This window comes from Phasianus colchicus, chromosome 3 (assembly GCF_987193195.1).
Source record: "Phasianus colchicus chromosome 3, bPhaCol1.hap1.1, whole genome shotgun sequence".
Taxonomy (NCBI): Eukaryota; Metazoa; Chordata; class Aves; order Galliformes; family Phasianidae; genus Phasianus; species Phasianus colchicus.
This window is the reverse complement of record NC_143438.1, coordinates 83,836,153-83,856,037: the sequence shown is the minus strand read 5'-3', so window position 1 is coordinate 83,856,037 and position 19,885 is coordinate 83,836,153. Positions and strand designations below refer to the sequence as shown.

The 19,885-nt window shown below is 41.0% G+C and overlaps 1 protein-coding gene across 12 annotated transcripts in view; it reads left to right on the top strand.

Moving 5' to 3' along the window:
• The window catches only part of MTSS1 (MTSS I-BAR domain containing 1), a 116,814-nt gene that overhangs the window by 15,294 nt on the left and 81,635 nt on the right, over positions 1–19,885 (top strand). For all 12 annotated transcript variants that reach the window (XM_031591203.2, XM_031591202.2, XM_031591200.2 and 9 more), the window contains exon 3: positions 2,509–2,582. In XM_031591203.2, the coding sequence (XP_031447063.2) occupies positions 2,509–2,582 (74 nt within the window). The remainder of the gene's footprint in view (positions 1–2,508; positions 2,583–19,885) is intronic.

Genomic DNA, 19,885 nt, shown 5'->3' with positions numbered 1-19,885 from the left:
GATCTCCTACAATTACTTGTGTGTGTGAATGTAAAGATTAAATATAGCTTCTGCCAGGGTAATTTTCTAAGCAAGTCGCAGTAAAATCGTACATATTTCATAGTCAACATCCATGTTTATAATTGCCTCACACTGCTGCTGTTGTTGTAGCAAATACATACCTATCACCAGCAGTCCATAACAAATGTAAAGATAAATTTCATGGCTTCTGATGGAAAATTTGATAATGTATTGTTCAGTGAATGGGCTGACAGAAATTAGACATATCTTGTTATTTTTATGTCTGTAGAATATGGAAGGTTTATATCAGAAGAAATCTCTAAAAGTTGTTGAAGAGTCTTAACAACACTTTCTTCTGCTTTAAAAGCCAAGGGAATTCCTGTGCTGGACCTTTCTGCAGTGGTTATTCAAACTTACTTTATTGGCATATACTTTGCAAGTAGCATTCAAGATTACTTTCTGCAAATTTGTGTTAATAAGTGCCATATGTATCACACTCAGACCAATCCTGTTATCTCTAGAATTCATTCTCTTGTAAAGTGTGCTTCTGCTAATACAAATTCAAACTCAGTTTCTTCTTAAGCCACAATTTCTTCTATGCTCCCCACAGCATCAGTGCGTTTTCACAGCACCAGCAGAGTTTTGGTTACTGGCAGTATATTTTGTGGTTCTGCATTGTGAACCATTCCTCAAGAAGGTGTTGTTTAGACCCATTTGCCCTAAACGAGTGGAATTTGCTGTTCTCTCTTGCTGTACCTAAAACATCACACTTGTGTGTGGTTTTTCCTTTTCCAGCAATTGCATCACATTAAAGGACTGTGAAAGAAGTAGGGGAATCACAGAATCATAGAATCGCAGGGGTTGGAAGTAGTAAAAGAGGAATGGAGAACTTTTTTCTCTCTTTATACTCTTCGAACACAAACCTTCTGGAAGGCATGAGTAGTAGTTGTATCTCCCAGTCCCATAGTGGTGCATTCAGTGTAGTAGTTCTCTAGCCGAGGAGCACACAAGCAGGCAGCTTGAAAACCTGTGTTTGAGGATTTGCTGTTCGTTTCCAGCAAATGTGAGCCTTTGGTTCATTTCTCTGTGCTCTCATAGGGGAGAGCAGATGTCACCTGAGCTGCAGCCAGCTCTGCCTGGATCTTGTTGGCGAAGAAATGGAACTTTGTTATTAGCAATTTAATTAATAATTAACAAGATGGTACATGGGTAACAACATTATCTGTGACTTTGGAGGACTAAGATCACAAACACTGCTGAGAAAGATCCCAGGAAAGGTTATCTTTTTCCAGGGCTAAATATTACTAGCTAAGTGGAGTGCTGTCAGGTTGGGTTTTTTTTTGTGTTCCCTTTTATCTGTCGGGGACATGAAGAGTCCTTATGCATGTGGTTGGACCTCTCAAGCCTGTTATTTGAGATCAGATCTTTTGTGCTCTCAGTCGGCCATTCGCTATGCTGCCAGTTATGTCCTCTGTATTTTGAGCATATTTGGAGTGAGGCCTGCATAAAATCTGCCCTAATTACAGAGTTTTCTGGTCTTTTTGGCTGAGGATCAGCTTTCCTGCTGTTCTCCTGTGGGGTTTTTATTTGTTTGTTTTTGTTTTTTGGGGGTGGGTTCTTTTATTTTTTTATTTTTTTATTTATTATTTGAAGGTACAGAACAGTTGTGTTTAAATTGGATCAACCATAACATAAACGATCACAAATCTGACAGCAATCTAAGGCAGAGCAAAATCTCCTGGAAATCTGTAACTGGCATTTGCTGTTGCCATCCACTGGAACAGGTGTTGGTATGTGTGTGCTTTTCAAACTGAGTGGGAGCTGGGGTGAGCTGGGAGGTCCCATCCCTCTCAGAAAAGGGACCTGCCTGCCCCCTGCTCACTCTTCCTGGAGCACTGCATCAGAAGATCTTCCTTTTCAGAGGGGAGAATTCCTTCCCCTCCCACCACTGCTTTCCCTGTTACCCAAGAAATCCAAGCCTGCATGGTTTCTAGGCGGTTGTTATTTTCTGTTTCAAGAAATGCTCATACTCAAATGAAAAATTCAGGAGAGTGTTTGGCCAGGATCCTGGATAAAAACAAGGTCCTGAATACTTATTCTCAAAATACACATGTGCCCTGGAAATAGCAGTGGCTGTAATTTGTACACTAATGGGTTCATTATAATGCATGTTAGATTTGTTTTTCATGTTTGACTGCTTAATATTAGTTCATCAGAGGAAATCAGCTTGAAGGGGGATGGCTGTGCTCTTTTGAAACAGCACCTGTCCTGCACAATTCACAGCACAGAATTAGCCTGGCTGCCTCCAAGTCCATAGTGCTGACACAAAGCAAGGAAGAGATTAAGAAAGGAGCAAGGGAAAAGGCTAAAATCACATATAAAAGAGAATATTTTTGTGGCCTCTGCAAGTTCTCAGTGGCATTCTTTATAGGCCTAAATGTTTTTGGCAATAATTAAATAGGCAGCAATGAGACAGTGCTAATGTTTTGTTATCTGTATGCATTTCAGGACTACAGTAGTAGCAGCTGCTGCCTTTTTGGACGCCTTTCAGAAAGTGGCTGACATGGCTACTAATACACGTGGTAAGCAGATGTGTCAATATTGAGTTTAACAGAATGCTGCGTGCTTTATACCATTTGTTGTAATAGAAGAGTCTAACTTATTACATGGACAAGCAGATCTGTGAGACATCTGTTGTACGGACTTGCACTTTGAAAACGCGACATGTGAAAAAGGAAGTTGCCATTTCTTTACCAAAAAAAAAAGCTGGAAACCTGTAATTTAAATGTGTCATCAATCATGTGAACGCTACTAATTACCATTTGAATTATATGTTGATGAATAATATTTTAGAAAGCAAGATTTACTGAAATCTGTATTCACTGATGCTTCTGTACCTTAAGTAAAAATAAAAGCTGTAAGCCTTGGTATTCATCTGCTATAGCTGAATGTAGGGTTGTTGATGATAGAGCTGATAACAGCTGATGCTGTGGCCGTTCTGTCCTGTGTATAACAATGATGGTAGCTTGTACGTGTATTTTTAAGGCAACTCTTCCCTTGTCCTTCTAGACATCTGACATTACTGACCAAAAGCAATTCTCCTTCACTGTGGGCTTCTCTGGTGACAGTGTAAGCTTGTTGGTTACAAGGCAGGCCAAAACAGTACAGCTGGCAATCTTTCCAGGCTGCTGAGTTGGAAGAAAACAAAAGGCTGCTTCTCTGTGATGTTGGATGCCCAGTGACCAAGGCAGCATGTGCAGATGTCCATGCAGGGGCAGGGCAGTCCCCATGGTCACTGTGTCCCTGAGCTCTGTCACTGAAGAGCAGTTCTGAATTGTATTATTGCTGCCAAGTGAGTGGCTTTTGGTCCCCTGTAACCGTAAAGGCTTGGTAATGTGTTTGGTTAGTTGGTTGGTTGGTTGGTTTTTTTGGAAGTCCTACTATGTCCTTGGCGTTTGACTTAGATAGAAATAAAGCAATATTGCTAATGTGAGGAGTCTGCATTTTTGTCAGCAGTGTGCAAGCTCAGCCAGACTTGCATTTCCCCCCTGCCATTTCTGGCTAAGAGGAGCAGCAGCAGCTGCTGGAGCACATATCAAGCCTTAGAATGACAACAGGGAACAATGATTTTTCCTTTGTAAAGCTAATATTTACATTCTGATTTGCAGTTCCTTCACTGTGTGCATGCTTTCTATAAATTATGCATCATTACTCAAGTAAAATAATCAACTTTTCAGAAAGCGAAGTAAACTAAGGATGGAACCTAGGGTAACCCTTAAGCTGGATTTCTAAAATGTCTTCCCTTTGAACTTGCTCTTTTCTATTTCTTTTCCCTCTGTCTCCCAAAAGGAAAACAAAGTTAGCCCTACCAAAATCCTTGAGACTTGTGTTGTCTTCTGGCTGTGCTGGCAGACTTACAGAACCTCATTCAGATACAGAACGAATGAAACTCTCCTATTCTCTGACAAAAATGGCTTGTGTGGGTATTGAAGGGTATTTTGCACTTTCTGCTATGTTACTTGGACTGTGTCCAGCAAGCATCGTGTCTTGTCTCTTATCTCTTAGAACACATCCTTCACAAAAGGAGCTCTGTGATTCCAGGCCTGCCAACTTTGTATAGTTCCTCTGTTCTGTCTTTCTCCTCTCCTGACTGAAAGGATAGAAGGGAATTTTGTTTTTATTTTTGGAAAGTGATGTTCTGGGCAAAGAATCAAAATTCCAAGCTAGAGTTGGTTCTGATTTGTCTCCCAACTCAACTTTCACTCACGCCTATTTGAGCATATACACATAACTAGTCTATTGCCTTGGAGCATCTCTGAAATTTCATGCTGGTCCTATAGAAAATAGACCTCCTCCTTCCCGGCACCCCCCACTCTCCCCACCTTCCTGGGGCAGGGAAAATATCTTGCATTGGACATGATGATAAAACTCTCTATGGCTTACTAGGGCAAACTGTCATTGAAACATGTATGTTGCAGTTAGTATACAAGCACCCTCAGAAAGCAAAAGCAAACAAACTTAGTGTTTTTCTTCTCTGATGCTCCCAGTTCCCTTTGATGAGTTTTCTATCTTGGAACAGTTCTTTATTAAGTTTTGCCTGTTGCCTCTCAAGTTTGTAAAATGTTACATTTTGTTTTCTGATTGAATGCATGGCTATGCATGAAGCCATTTGGAGAGTCCTCAGTTAACAGGTTACCCAATGTAAGCAGTGTTAATATTCAACTTTTCTGTTCCTGTGCATAGGTGCATCCTCTTCTTAAATCCAGGCACAGATGTTAAAGATAAACCACAAGGGCAGGGGAGAGGTGAGATGTGTGGCACAGCCCATGACAGGGGTGCTGAGGGTTGGTGCATTTTGAATCCTCAGAACAGCTTGTCAAAGTATGGACTGATGCTTCTGTGGAGAACTTTGTACAAACTTGTGAAAAAGATGCCTGTTCTGAGGGACGGGTGGTGTTAGTGCTTTGTTGAGTGACCAAAGTGTTGTAAAGCTAGGTCCTGCATTTTGCTTGCATTTGCCTATAGTTTTACAGAAAGTTCAAGTGAAAGAGCTTGTTTCCACCAACTCCAGTCCTTGTTCCAGCTGATACCTTTGTCTACCCCATGTAGCATAATTACTTTTCCCAAATGCTGGCTTTTCCATTTTTAGTGCACCTTTAGCTTGGAGAAGAGAAGGCTCAGGGGAGACCTCATTGTGGCCTTCCAGTGCTTGAAAGGAGTGTATAAACAGAAGGGAGAATGGCTGTTTATGAGGGTGGATAGTGATAGGACAAGGGGGAATGCTTTTAAACTGAGACAGGGGAGGTTTAGGTTAGATACTAGGAGGAAATTTTTCATAAAGGGGGTGGTGATGGAACAGGTTATCTGGAACAGGTTGCCCAAGGAGGTTGTGGATGCCCCATCCCTGGAGGCATTCAAGGCCAGGCTGGATGTGGCTCTGGGCAGCCTGGTCTGGTGGTTGGTGACCCTGCACATAGCAGGAGGGTTGAAACTAGATGGCCTTTATGGTCCTTTTCAACCCAGGCCATTCTATGATTGTATGATTCTGTGATTTCTGCGTAGCTTACTTCCTTCTGATTCTCTGATGATAATAATGAGACCTCAGCTTTACATTCCAGTTTGGAACTCAGACAGAGGACATGACTGGAGCTCTGCCCATGGTAAAACCAATAGTTGGATGAGCCAGCTCTACTTTCTGTATTTTCCTCACATTGTAGCTTTTGAGGTAGGGAAGTGAAATTACTTTACATGCGTTTCAGTCTTGAGTTTTTGTAAGATCTAGATATTTATCTTGCAGTTCAGGTTGTGTCTGACATAAAGCCAGGCAGAGCTTGTTAGTGTGCAGTGGGATCTGATATTACTTCTCTCTGTAATTACTAGAGACAATACTGTTAAGAAAGAAAACTGAACTTTGTTAGTAGTCCATGAAAATTGGAAATAGTTTTAAATCCCAGACTTTGAAACTCTCGGAAGTTAAATAAATGCTTTGGTCTTCTTTGAACTTTGAACATCAGTCAAGTTTGCTTTCAGTGTTGTTTTCAGTTCTTGTAATGATCTAAACTTTGTTTTGATTTTTTTTTGTCACGTGGCGTAAGTCTTTCAGTATCCAAAATTGAGTGTTCTATGTGCATCAGTTCTCACCAAAGCATGAAAGATTTAAATCTGATTTCATTTAAGAGCTGTTTACCTGATACTTTGCATATTAAAAATTGTTTTGTGAAGCAAGAACTGCGCGTCCCCAATATCCCACATATTAAGAAATTGTAACTTGGTTTTGAACAGTATTTAAAAGGAGGTGTGTAAATTGCTTTGCTTTATGTATACTAGTATTTTTCTGCTTCTGCTGCATTTGAATGTTCTTTGTAGACAAGTACTAGCATTCAGGAACTTGAAGTAGGTAAGAATAACTGTCCTCCTTGTTATGACAGAAGTTGTGTGAAGACACACACACTTCTTCTGTATCTACTTAATACACTGTCAGCGGCTTCCATGGAAATAAACAATCTTGCCTATCTGCATCTTCACAGGTGTAAATTAAAATTTATGGAAAGATGATCTAAAAGCTTTGATTTACCCGGAAGCTTAAAATTGATCTTCAAAGGGAGATTGTTAATGAGGCAGCTGATACCCACTCATGTGGGATTGTTGTTTTTCATTGATTATAAAGGGCTTTACATATACATAGGTGTGTTTGATGTAAGCAGATTAGTTAAAGCATTTTAAGATACATTTCAGTGTATCACATGGCTTTGTGTGGCCAATTGGATTCTATGAATTGCAATGTTATTTGAAATTGCCTCATTTCAACTTTGCAAGTGCTACTTTCCTTGCCTTTGGTAACGTTGACAATAGTACCTACAAGTAGGTAGGTACTATTTATATTTTCCATCTCTTTCACTTTACCATTGGCCGAGAGGACTTTAATATTATACAGAGCTACTGGAACCAGGGGTAAGAAATTCTGATTGAGGGTACATGGTGGGTAGGGTGTATTTGAGGTTGAGGAGGGAAGAGCTGTGGATGGCCAACCAGTTGTAGGTTGAGCAAAGCTGGAAGTGGAAGTGGGCTGGAGCCTTCATGGTGCATGGCAATGACAGGGTAACAAAAACATCAGAGTCCTTTTAGTGTTTCTTTTTTTGAGGAAAAGGATATTTTGGCCTAGACGAAGTTCTGCATTAGTCTGCCTTGCTTTTTTCAGGCCCCATTAAACTTTATCAGTGCTCAGAAATGTAAATATGCTTTCATGCTTTTACTCATAAAATTAAATATGATTAATATCTGTAAACGTCTGCCTCAGGTAACTTGTTATGCAGTGAGCAGGTAACTCTTGTACTGCAGTGAGCAGTGACTGCCTTTCATCTTTAATAAAGCTGCTTAAAATGGTACCTTTGGTGCGGATTTGTATTCATTCTACACGTGTTGCTTCAAGAATCGTGTGAACACACCTTTAGGTAGTCCTTATTCTGGATGTTTCATTGTCATCTTGGCCAGGATAACTATGTATTGAAGTGTTTTTCCATGGTGACAGGCTGCATAAGCTGTTGCAGTGCTGGAATTAGCATCCGTATCTTCCAAATAGATGTTCTTAGGCTTTCTGAAATGACAGCTCACTCGCTGCAAACAAGGCACGCTGTGACCCCAGGGATCACTTATGTATGCTTAGTGTCACGTACGGATAGGCACCCTATGGAAAGGTGGCTTGCTTAGTTCTTTATTTTCTTTAAAATTAATAAATGGAGCCTGGGCACAGGGGTAGAAAGCACTTACCATTGTCTACAGCAGTGGACCTAAAGTGCCTACAGCGTTTTGCAAATGTCTTTGTATGCCCTTGGCATACTGGGGAGCTGTGAGGGTGTTCTCTGCATAAATGAGAGTAAAAAGAAAGCTGGGCATGAGGCAAAGGATTCTCACTGATCAATTGTTTTGTTTTTCTTGACTCCTCTTTAACTTCAGACGCTCATATCCAAATAACGAAACCTTTGTTTGGGCTTCCTGTCACTTAAGATAGGACTTGTTAATAAGCACTTATTCCTCCCATGGAATCTTTGAAGCAAAATAATACAGTCTAGGCTTTTTCTTGCAGATTTTCAAATATAAAAAGATCAGGAAGAAAATCATTGAAATGAACCATACAATCTTCTGTTGTGCTTTCAAGAAGATGATGCAGAACATGGGATCAATTAAAAATCTTCGGTAGATGATTTTGTAACTGGATGCTTGTTTACACATCGGTTACATTTTGAGAAATGAGACTTGAAAGTGCTTTTATTTTTGAGTGCAAAAGCTACAAGACATACATATATGTAACACTGCAGTCAAAATGGGATGAAAACAATAACACTGGTTGGAGTGCTTTGCTTATTAATGAATTTCTTTTTTTATTTAGAGGATTTAGAGGGCTGCTGTGGAAGTAAAACATTCCCATTGCCTTTGCTTTGGGAGGACGCGTGGAAGATTTTTATTCATCTTTTTGACTTTTTTTTTGCTCTCTGTTGTTAGAAGCAAGACAAAATCGAGCTCAGTATTGATGGCAACATTTGTGTTTCTGTGATGCTCATTCCTGAGAGGAAATTTCCAGGATGATAAATGGAAATAAGTGCTGTAACTTCTATACTACCCACTGGTGCTGTGCACAGTGCAGTGTATAAGCAGAGTTTTTATTTGTCATACAACGTAATATTGTTTGAGTTGAAAGTGCTTTGCTAAGAATGTAAAATGTTGTTAGGAAAGTGATAAAGCTACCAGGTAATTGTGGATGCTGACAGCAGACACATTTGAAAGCAATGGTATAACCTCTGTGAAGGAGAAAAACAAAAGATTGAGGGGAAAGAAGTACAAGTAAGCTTCTTTAATATTTCATCCAAGGAGAGGGCAGCTGTATCAAGTTAGGAATGGCTGGCCTTTTTCCCACCCCTCTCTCCTACTGAATGTAAATCTACTTGCTGTCGTTTGAGTGAGAAATCTTTGAGAGTGTGGGGGCAGGAGGGAAAGTGCAGAGTTAATTTACCAGATACTCAATGCCAGCTGTAGTTCTCCCTCTCCTCTTTCTTAAATGACTGTATTACTGTCTGTATGAGAGAAAATCAGGTCCTGTTTTTCTGCAGACTTGTGATGGATGAATGGATTGTTATTTCCAAGAGCTGTCTCTTATTCTGTGACGACATAATATCTTCATGTAGAGCTCCTACACTTTAGTAACTAAATATGGGCCTTGTAATTCCAAGGAGATTTGTCAGTAATTAGAAGTGAGCTTTCAATATCTTAAACATCCAGTCTGGACAACAGTGAGGATAGATCACTAATAAATTATCTGAAGGACATTCTTTCTGATAGTGTGTGAGAGGCAAGGATACAAAAACATCCATTTGATAATGGGACGTGGATTTGAAAATGAAGGCTGACGTTTGGGTTGGCAGTTATTTCTCCCAGTGTAGCACATGTTCCTGTGGTGGGAGATCTTCTTTCAGGCAAACTCAGTCAGCTTTTGATGTGATAAATTGCTAGTTGGCACATAGCAACAGTTTTGTAGTAACCACAACAAGAGAGTTGTTGCAGCTTTTCTTTTTTTAATCTGTCACCGGTTGGATAGCAACTGATGGAGATAAATTTTCATTACATTTTATTTAATATCTTATTTATGTTTATCTGCCATAAGACAGGAAGAGAGGCAGTGTGTGTTGTGGTAAGAGAATTAAAGATCAGTTCAGACTAAGCTAGAGTTCCTGTAAAGTGGGGCAGTGCTTTTTGTCGTATGGACCCTGCCCATAAGATACAGTGGAGGCAGCAGAGCAGCTGCTGTGTGTTTGCCTCTGCTGCCTCATCCTTGTGCCTTACAGATGACTTGAAATGCAGTTTTCCTCTTGTCAGTCAACTTGGAGGCAGCTTCCAAGAAGAGAGGATGCGCTGCTGAAAGATCAGGTTGATGCTGTTAGCTGGCTTCGTGCAAGTTCATCATACCTGTGGAGAAGCAAGTGTTGACCTGACCAGAATTCAGGCATGCTTCCTCAACTTCACTGCATGCTGGTCTGCATGTCCCTTAACCTCTTAAAGCATTTCTTTATATCTACAAGGCAATTTGTGTGCAGGTTGTAATGTAGAAATGCATGCTTTGACTCGGGATGTCTTCTCCAACTCTCTAAGTCTATTCCTACCCTTGGACAGAAATAGTTTTCAATGACAAAAGAGTTAATGCAGAAAAACTGAAGTTGCAAGCTCTAGCAGACTGATGTTGAGCAGAGTGTTCAGAACAATGGAGCTCTATCACATTTTTAACAAAAGCACCAGTGGTATTTGCATTGTCTAACAGATTTTTTTGTTCTCCATTATACAGTCTGTCTCCCAGAAGGATGCTCTTCCACACACTTTCAGAAGTGTCAGGACAGCAGGTTGTGCGTGTCTGTTGTGTGTGACCATGCATACTAGCATTTCTACTGCCAGGTGATCGACTTGGTGATATGATTCATCTCATATTTGCATACCTGCTGCTTCCAGGGAAGCATTGCATGTTCATGGTAATAATGAGGTCTTGTTTAAAAATAGACCAGCTTCGTTTTCTTGTCCTTCTGTTTACTTGATGACTTGTCAGGTGTTGCCAGCACAAGTGTTTGCCCCTGTTGCTCTGCAAGCTGTTCACCCTTCTCTCCTCCTGTGTGTTAGTTTTATTTGGTGAAGCAGTTGCCTGATATTCTCTTCCCTGGCTGAGGAAGCAAAACTTGCACAGTTTAGCCTTATGTGCTGATTTAGAAAGATGCAGAAGAGTCCCACTTGTTCTTGAATTTCATGAGAAAATTAGCATCTGCCTGGGACAAGAAGTGCATTGTTCCATGTCTTCCTCTTCTACTCGCACACTTGATGAAGTCCAACCTGTACAACTACTTCTGAAAAGTTAAAATAATTACCATGCTGTTTCAGTTCAGGTCTCAGAGCCCTCCTGTGGTCTTTGTGCTTTTGACAGTGTTTTTTTTCCTACAAATTAATGTGACCTTCCCTCCATTCAGGGTGGAGAAAGAGAGTAAGATGGGCTATTTCCAGTGGATCTTTGGGTTGTGACCTGAAAGTGTTTCCTATGAAATGCCTGGACTTTGTGTGTAAACATACATTTGTATATGCTTAAATGGTCTGCTTTACAGTTTATGTTTTTATTGTTTTTAACAGGGTTTCTTGCACGTAGAAATGAGTGTTTTCTGACTTGATGAAGCTGAAAAATGCTGCAACCTTTGCAGCAGCCATCCCAACACAGGCTTGGTGGAAACCACTTCAAAACTAACAGCAGTGGCAATGGTGTGTGTGGGAGGGGAGGAGAGCACGTTGGGCTGCGGCATGGTGGAGTCATGGGGCAGAATAGGTCTGGCTTTGTACAACCAACCCCTACAATTGTTGTGAAATTCTCCTCTCTGCAGCATTTATTACTATGTAAAATTGAAATCTGCATGATTTCCTGCTGTGAGTGCTTGTGCCAAGGGATGGGTTACTATAGTAACTAATATCGAGGAGCTGGCTGAGACTTCGCTCCGTAGCTGTATTTGAGTGTATGTCACAGTTTGATGCAATCCTGTGCAAGTATCTGACTGATGACAAACAAGGAAGCAGAGGTTGTGGCTGCCATTGCTACAGTAGTAGTGTGTACACCCTGAAGTATGTAGTATTAGGTCCAAAAATTTGCATTTTTCGATGGAAGTGTGGTGTTTGCTTTGTTTTTCTACCCGCCCCCCCAAAGGAGAGCTGATGAGTGAAGACATAGAACACACTGATCTGAGTGCTGTGTTCCTGGCGTTGCTTCAGCCCACCTCAAAGTGAAATACAAGCCTAGGGGTTGGGTATGATTTCTCCCAAGAGTAATAGCTATTGCAGTGGCCGCTGGTCTGTTTTGAATCGGAGCTGGTGTCTGTTCTGCTGAGCATGATAAATAGCATTGTTAATGAAGTTTCGTCTGGACAACCAGCTTCTGCCCTCACTTAGGCCCAGGCAAGCTTAATAAATGTATTTGTTTTGCAAGGAAAGGGGAATAGAGAGGACTGAAGCGTGGCTTGTAGATTGAGGGCTTTTGGTATGCCATGCAATTTGTAAAGGCTGGTTTGCATGGCTTGCAGCTAGTCCAGAAAGGCAGAGTCGGGTCAGGTGCATGAAAACGAAACTTGATCTTCCATTTAGCACCACCTATAAAGCAAAACTTGTTTGATGTAATGGAGGTGGAGAAGAATACCATCTCTATCAAGGGAACTTTTGGGAAATTGGACCTAGCCAGGTGGCAATATTTTTCCTTTTTTCCATAGTAGTTCCTAACAGGATTGTGTTGAGACCAACTTGAGCTGTCAAGTGAGTTTATAGCATTGATGAAATAGTCTGAAGGGTGAGTATGTCCCTGTGTATGACTGAAAGGTCTGTACGTCTGTAACAGAAAAGAAGGTGTGCATGAGCATCAGCTCCTCTACCTCTTCTCTTTGAATCCCACTCTGCCAAAAAGCCAAGTATTCACAAGGAGAGGGTGAAGCTGTATGTCTTCTGCACCTGCAAGCATGCACACGCCTGGTTGAGAGAGGAGTGCCATTTGTTTGGAGTGGCCAAGCGGAAGGGGAGCCTTGACTTGTTCATCCCAAGAGCTACTGCTTACTTGTTTGATGTTTGGGGGTGCACTGTACTTCTGTTGTTTAAAAACAACAATAATAAACCACCACTAACAAAAAAAAAATCCTTCCCTTGCCAGCAGGTACTAAAAACGGAGTCCTGCAATGAAGTCTTAGAATAAGATTGTGTTATACTTGCACAGTGTAGTGATGCAAGTCTGGAACATTGAGTTGTTATAAATAAATTAAAGCCAAAGTAGATTTACTAAGTACCTAAAGAACATATTGTGATGGATTATCCATGTTCTTAATGCTTGCTCATTTTCTTGCAAAATCACTGGAGTCCAGTAGAGCACATTTTCTTTGATGCTGTTGTGAATGTGTATTCATTTTAAATCTAGGTTATCTTGCATGCTGAATAGCAGCTCAGTGTGAGTGCTTGTCACGTTGGTTCAAAGGTAAAGAGTTCACAAGTTGTTCTGTAGCTAAGGCAGGAGCCTTAGCTATGAATATAGTCAAGGAAATGTTTGAGCCATTATGCTGAAATTCAGCTTGCTGCTAGGGCAATGAGCACTGTCACTGAATATGTACCAAGATGCAAAGCCCTTTCCAGTCCACGTGTGTCAAACGCACTGTATACATTCAGGGTGGATAGTTGATTTAGGCTAACAGATTTTAATCTTTCATTGTAAACTGGAGGTTGGCCTTAGCAGGGAGTTACAAACTCCATGTTTCTCGAGCTGCATTTTGAGAAGACTTTTAACCATTCTCTCTGAAGTGGTTGCCTGTTTATAGAGACCTAGTTCTTTGCAATATATATATATATTTAATTTTAATTTCAATTTAATATGGCTTCTAGAATTAGGAATAGGAAAGAAAGCTTGATGTGTGTTACCCAGCAAGGTTAGAGATGCTGAACCTCTAATCTGAGTAGAGAGATGAGCACTGCGGAAAGTCATTGACATACTGCTGGAAGGGTGATAAGAGCAAAAGTGAGCATGAAGTTCAGATGTGAATATTTTAAAACAAATGTATTAACTGGAATAAAGCTTTCTTGTTAGAGCTTTGTATGAGGATTAGGAAGCTAATACTTTCAAAATACAGGCAATCACTCATCTGCCCATCGTGGGTATTGCCAAGGAATTTCTGGACTAGAGTGGCAAGAAGCCTGTCCTTTGGTTAATGAAGGTTAAAATGTGGTTCAGGAGTATATCCACCCAGAGTCATTTCCAAAGTTCCCTGTCTGTAAATCACTATTTTGAATGTTGTATAATCAGTAGAAAATTGCCAGCATTTTGACTTCGCTGGATCTTGACTTTGAGGTCATGGACATCATAGATAAAGGGACCTTCATTTTTGAGTTAATGTTTGACTGCTGTCTATTTCAAATTACTGCCAATTTGTTTTTAAGTTATTTGTAAGTGTGATTTTTTTGTCAAAAAAGGAAGGTGGATTCAAAATTAGTGCCCTCCAGGTCTGCACAGAAACTGAAGGATGGTATGATTAGCTTTCTTCTTTATCTTTTTCTCTTTTCCCTTAAAAAATCTCTTGGATAAAATGCATTCCGCATGTAAAAAGCTTCTCATGACCAATGGGAGTGAACATTAAACATTAATGATGCAGCTTTAAGTTGCATGGAAACAAACTGGGGCAAGTCAGTTCAATTTACCTTTGATTCATTGCTTCCAACAGTTACAAAGAGAAAAGGTTCAATGGATGCAAGGCAAATATGAGTCTCTTCCTGTAACGGTTTCTTGTAATGACATATTTTGCTCCAAACAAACAGTAAGGAAATGTGCAGATTTTATAATTTCCAAGTATAACTTGGGTTTCTTTTTTTCTTTTATATATTTTTTTTAAACACACAATAGCATGAGTTTACATAATTGCAATGATTTCTAGTAAAGGGGAGAATAAAATAAAGACTTCCAAGAATAATTGTGCATTTTAGATGTTTCACCATCCCCTGGGGTGAAGGTGTGAAGTGGCAGTCTGACCACAAGTCTTGGATCTTGGACATTTCTGGGCCCATCTCTTCTGTTGATCTGACTGCAGCACTCAGAATCTCTTCTGGTTTTGATAGCTGTGAAATTTGTGCAAGTTATTTAAGCATAGTAAAAAGGTTTGGGTTGGAAGGTTAAGATAAAGACTGTCTAATTCCTGCTATGGGCAGAAATCTCTCTCCCTAAACCAGGCTGCCCAGGGCCCCATCATTCCTGGCCTCGAACACTTCCAGGGATGGGACATCCACAGCTTCTGTGGGCAGCCAGAGGCAGTGCCTCACCACCCTGACGATAAAGAATTTCTTCCTAGTGTCTAGTTTAAATCTATCCTCATGTCCTATTACTAGGTGCACTTGTAAATAGTTTCCATCCATCTTTCTTTTAACCTCCTTTAAGTACTGAAAGGCTGCGGCAATGTCTCTGCTAAGCCCTCTCTTCTCCAGACTGAATGTCCCCAGCTCCCTCAACCTGTCATCACAGGAGAGGTGCTCCAGCCCTCTGATCATCCTTGTGATCTCCTCTGGACCTGTTCCAAGAGCTCCACTTCTTTCCTGAGCTGGACTCCAGGACTGGATGTGTTTCTCCAGATGGGGCTTCATGAGGGCAGAGTAGAGGGGGACAATCACCTCCTTGTCCCTGCTGGCCACCCCTCTTCTCATGCAGCACAGGATACAGTTGGCCTTCTGGGCTGCGAATGTACATTGCCCATTCGTGTCCCATTTTTCATCTGCCAGTGCCCCCAAGTCTTCCTCCACATCTTCTATTGTTTTGGAGATCATCTAACATGTGAAGCCATTTAGTTCCTGCAAAGTGGCCACAATAAAAATGTTGGGTCTGGAATTCCTGCCACCAAATTTTCTTCAGTAATGCTATTTAGGATTCCAGATACCTGTGTGCCCAGATCTACTTAAGCACTACTGAGAGTAAAGAGGTGGATGCCTGCTCTCAGTATCTTGGAGTCACACAGAGTCATCAAATCCATTTTTGCTTCCACTTGTTTCTTCTATTTCTTTCTTTTTCTCCTTGTTAGTAGGGAGACCTGAGTAACTGTTTTTTTGCCAGTGTTCTGTGGGTCTGCCAAGAGTTCCCTGTCTGGTTCAGTTGGTTCTGCTTTACAGGGGGCAGTGCTTGTTTTTATTGGAAGGAGGCTTACCTGCGGTTTTTTGTTTTCAAGTTCTGCGGGTTTCCATGCTTATTCGTTTCTGTCTGTGGTACAACATGTTTCCTGCAGCATTTTCAGCATACTTGCATTAAATTGGATGAGTCATAAGCAGGTAACATGAAGAGTAGCCTTGTTTTGCAACCAGAAAAGAACCAGTGATGAACAGCATTCTTGATTGTTTGAGTGGGGTTAGGCCGAGCTACAGTATTATTACTTTCTTTCTTGATCTCTGAAAACCCCAGGTGCTCTTCTTCTAATGCATACGGGTCTTTCTCAGTGGTTATATAGGAGGGATTAAAGCAGACAAACTTGTTTCTGCCATTTAAAGAAGATGTCAAACTGGACAATCCTGAAAACCTTGTTTTTAAAGTACCACTTCTGTGTCCCTGTTAATTCAGGTTTTAATTATGTGATATTAAGATTTCTTAAATGCAGTGTATTTAGACAAAGGCCTTTCCACGCAGCAATGAATGTTTCACTTGTAGTAATTTAACTTTTGTTTTGTTTTCTGGTTAACTTCTTTTAGATTTCAATCTGTAGCTGGAACAGCTACCCTTTTTAAGGTACTTAAAAAGGTCTACAGGGAATTTGCTGTATGGGGTGAGTTGTCAAAGCCATTTCACTATTTTAAGCTATGATGTAAACCATTTTAATATTCTTATAAGGCTTTTTTTAGACCAAATTACGCTGAAGGAAGAGTAGGTGTAGAATTGCTTCAACAATGTGAGGAACTGCATCTCTAGGTTGGATGGATATATTATCTCTGCCTTTTTGCTGCTTTGCAAATGAAGCTGCAAAACGAATGCAGCTTCACCACTCTTCCCTGGTCACCTGCTTCACCTTTTCTGTCTCAAATACATATGGCTGCAGCCTTGCGCTGCCGACTTCAAAGTAAAACTTGGCTCTGAGTTTTGTTTTTCAGTGGCTGGTGGGAGAAACTGTATGAGGGTTTTAAGTATCCAGGTGACTCATAGTTCATTTTCTTTGTAAGGGCCAGCAGGACCATTAGATCATCTAACCTGATTATCTTTAGAGGATAGGTCAGTGCTTAATGCGCTGAAGCTGGACATAGCAGTGTCTGTAGCCCTGTGGCGTGGAGAGGTCTCGGAATGGGCAGGGCCTGTGGAGTTGTAAATGGGCTGGAAAAAGCTCTGGCTGTAACTTTTTGGTACAAAAACATACATAAATTTTTTAAATCAGACTGGCACCCACAATAAGTTTTGCATGGATTGTCTTCCTTGACTTGAGTCTTGAAGGAAATATAGACATTGGGTTTGGTGATGTCCATCATTTGTGGATTTAGCATAAATTTTATAGAAATGGATGTAGTGGGATCCTCCTTTTGCATCCCAGAGTGGGCAGGAATAAGCATCTCCTGTGGTTTCAAGGTGCTTGTGTAAAGAGCTGTGCCAAGCCATGCGTGGCCTGAAATGAAATGCTGTGGCCAGAAATAGGTAACGTTGTTCAGGGAGCTGGTGACACTTATTCTCAGTGAAGAGATCTGTTGTCCTTGCAAGGCTCATAATGCCCTGTTCAGCACAGAGCTTCTTGGTTCACGTTGGTATTAGTAACTGTCAGGTCCTCTTCAGAATCTGTCAGTATCGCATGCTGTTTGTTCTTCTCACCCTCAGGTGGACTGAGATTTAAGTATAACCGTGCCACTGCCACAGCACACGGCCTGGATGGAGTTCCCTGAAGATGACCTCTTGCTGTGGTGCAAACAGAGATGCAGTTGTGGTGGTAGCAGAGCTGCCAGCTTGCACCTTGATTTGCTACGAACGTTATTGCAGTAGCTGGTGGTTGGTTCTTTAATACCGGCATGTTTTACAGCTTTTGTCTGCGTTGTGATGAGAGGAGACAAAAAGCGCAGCTGCAGCAGGAGTCATGGAAATTGCAGGTGTGAGGTTGGCTGGCAGATAGCAAATTGCCATCTGTGTTGATGCTTTGTGATTTATTTTGTTTCTTGCAGTCCGCTTGCCTAGAAATGAGAGCAAGAATATAAAGTGAGTAGCTGAAGAGAGGTTTCATCCAGTTTCTGCAGCCTTGCTGTTTTAGCCATAAGCCTGAGTGTGTGAGTTGAGATCAGATCAGGCAGAAGTGTAAAATGTAGTGCTGTTCTGGCCAGTGTGTTCAATAATTGAAGTACTTTTCCCTTAGCTTTAAACATGTTCACCCTCTGCTGTCTGTGAGGTGTGGAGAAACAGAAGAAAGAAGTTGCAGGTGTTACTTGCATTAAACTGTGTGAAGAGAAGAAAAGCAGCCATTTGCTTTGCTTATCTATGTGCTTAGTGATAATTTTTCGTGCTTGTGTTCTGACATTTTAAGGCTAAATAAATAGGGCAAGTGACCTTAAGCATTTAAGTAAAAAAAAAAAAAAGTGTCACGCTTGCCATAATTAAGTTGTAATTAAGATGTCTGAATGTATTTTAAATTCATACTTCCAGAATGCTGTTAAATTTTTCTGTCTGGTATGCAGCAGGTCTGTCTGCTTGTTTACAGAGCGCCTTGGAGCTGCGCGGATTCCCCACTACTGCGTGCAGAAGTGGTTTGTAACACTGTTAGGCATGTGTTGTTCCAAATGGAGATGCACTTGGAGCTGTGCTTTGGATTGCACAAATAATAGATTCCAGGAATGGTCATGAGGATCAGCAGGAGGTGCTTTGAGGAGTGCGTGGACGCAACACATGCTAACAGGAAGCCCTTTTCTGGCGGTGCGGTAGTCCGGGCTCTGAAATGCAGGGCTTGAAGCAGCTGTTTGCCCAAACGGCTTCCTGAAATAACAGAGAGGGGATCAAGCGTGCTGTCTTTGCTCTCTTTTCCTCCTTATTTGCACTACAAGGAGAAGCTGGGCACTGAGGGAACTGCTTTTCTGTCAGAGATGGAGGCATTTGCATAGGGCAAGTTACATTCACCGCTGTCTGCTTTGAAACATCTCCTTTTGGAAGTAGAGGCTTGAAGCTGCTGTGAGACCAGAAATACGGCATAATGCGTTATGGACTGTGCTTATCGTTCTTATCTGCGGAGAAAATGCGCTGATTACATCCAGCAGTTTCTTTTTTAACTGAGGAGAAATGAGATGCTGGTCTCTATTCAGTTTGAAAAAGAAGAAAGGGAAAAAAAAAAAACAACCAAAACACTACTTTGTGTTTCTGCAAATTGAAATTTCAACTTGTCTGGACAAAAGCAATGAACGCTTAGCAGTAAAAACTTGGTAATATCTCAGTATCTGTTCACAGAGTTGATGGGCTAATCTTTTCAAAACAGTAAACTCTGCATATTTATGGGATAGTCTTACAGTTTGGACAATTTTTATTGAATCAGATATAATTACATGAACTACTGCTAGATGAGAAAAAGATTTTTCCTTTTATAAAGGGTGAGAGGGTTTCTGCATAAGAAGAATCAGAAGAATTAACAGATTGCTTGGCAACAGATGTCCAGCACTTTGTAACAAGCAATTGTGATTTGGGATCCAGACCTCTTCAATTGGATATGTTCATTATATCTGGAGGAAACAGCCCTAGACCTTTCAGGTTCTCTAATGTTTCTATGCAGCTGCCAGACTGGCAGGGAGTATTTCCTTTATGACTCTTGAAACAAAATCTTAAGTTACTTTCTTCTGCTGAATTAATTATTCAGCCTGAGATGGTTATTCACTTGAGAGCCTGTCTTTCCAGGGTAAGCACTGTGTTTTTGGTGTTAAAGCAGCAATGACTTATGGTGCTCTCTGCATTATCTCTAATTCCTGCAACCTGTACAGTTAGTCTGTACAACAGGCTGTGCCCTTCCTGTGTGTTACAGTGCACATACACAAAGGGCCACAAAACTTTTGGCTGATCTTCTTTCACCTGCTTTATAGGGACTGGGAATTAACCTATTCCAAGGCTCCAAGAGGAAGGATGTATGGCTTCTGCAGTTTGGTTGATGGAAAAAACATTTTGGTGCTTTGATGGCTGTACCCGATTGCTTACTGTGTTAAGCAGGATAAAAACGGTGAACCCAGGACAATATGGAAAATGTAGAAGGCCACAGTATGCCCCCTATCCAGATGGACTGTCATCTTTCTCCAAGAAAGGTTTGAGGAGTCAAGTAGAAAGTATGGTCACCTTCAGAGTATCCTGCAGGTTTCATTTCTTTTGGCATGCAGGACCTTTTCC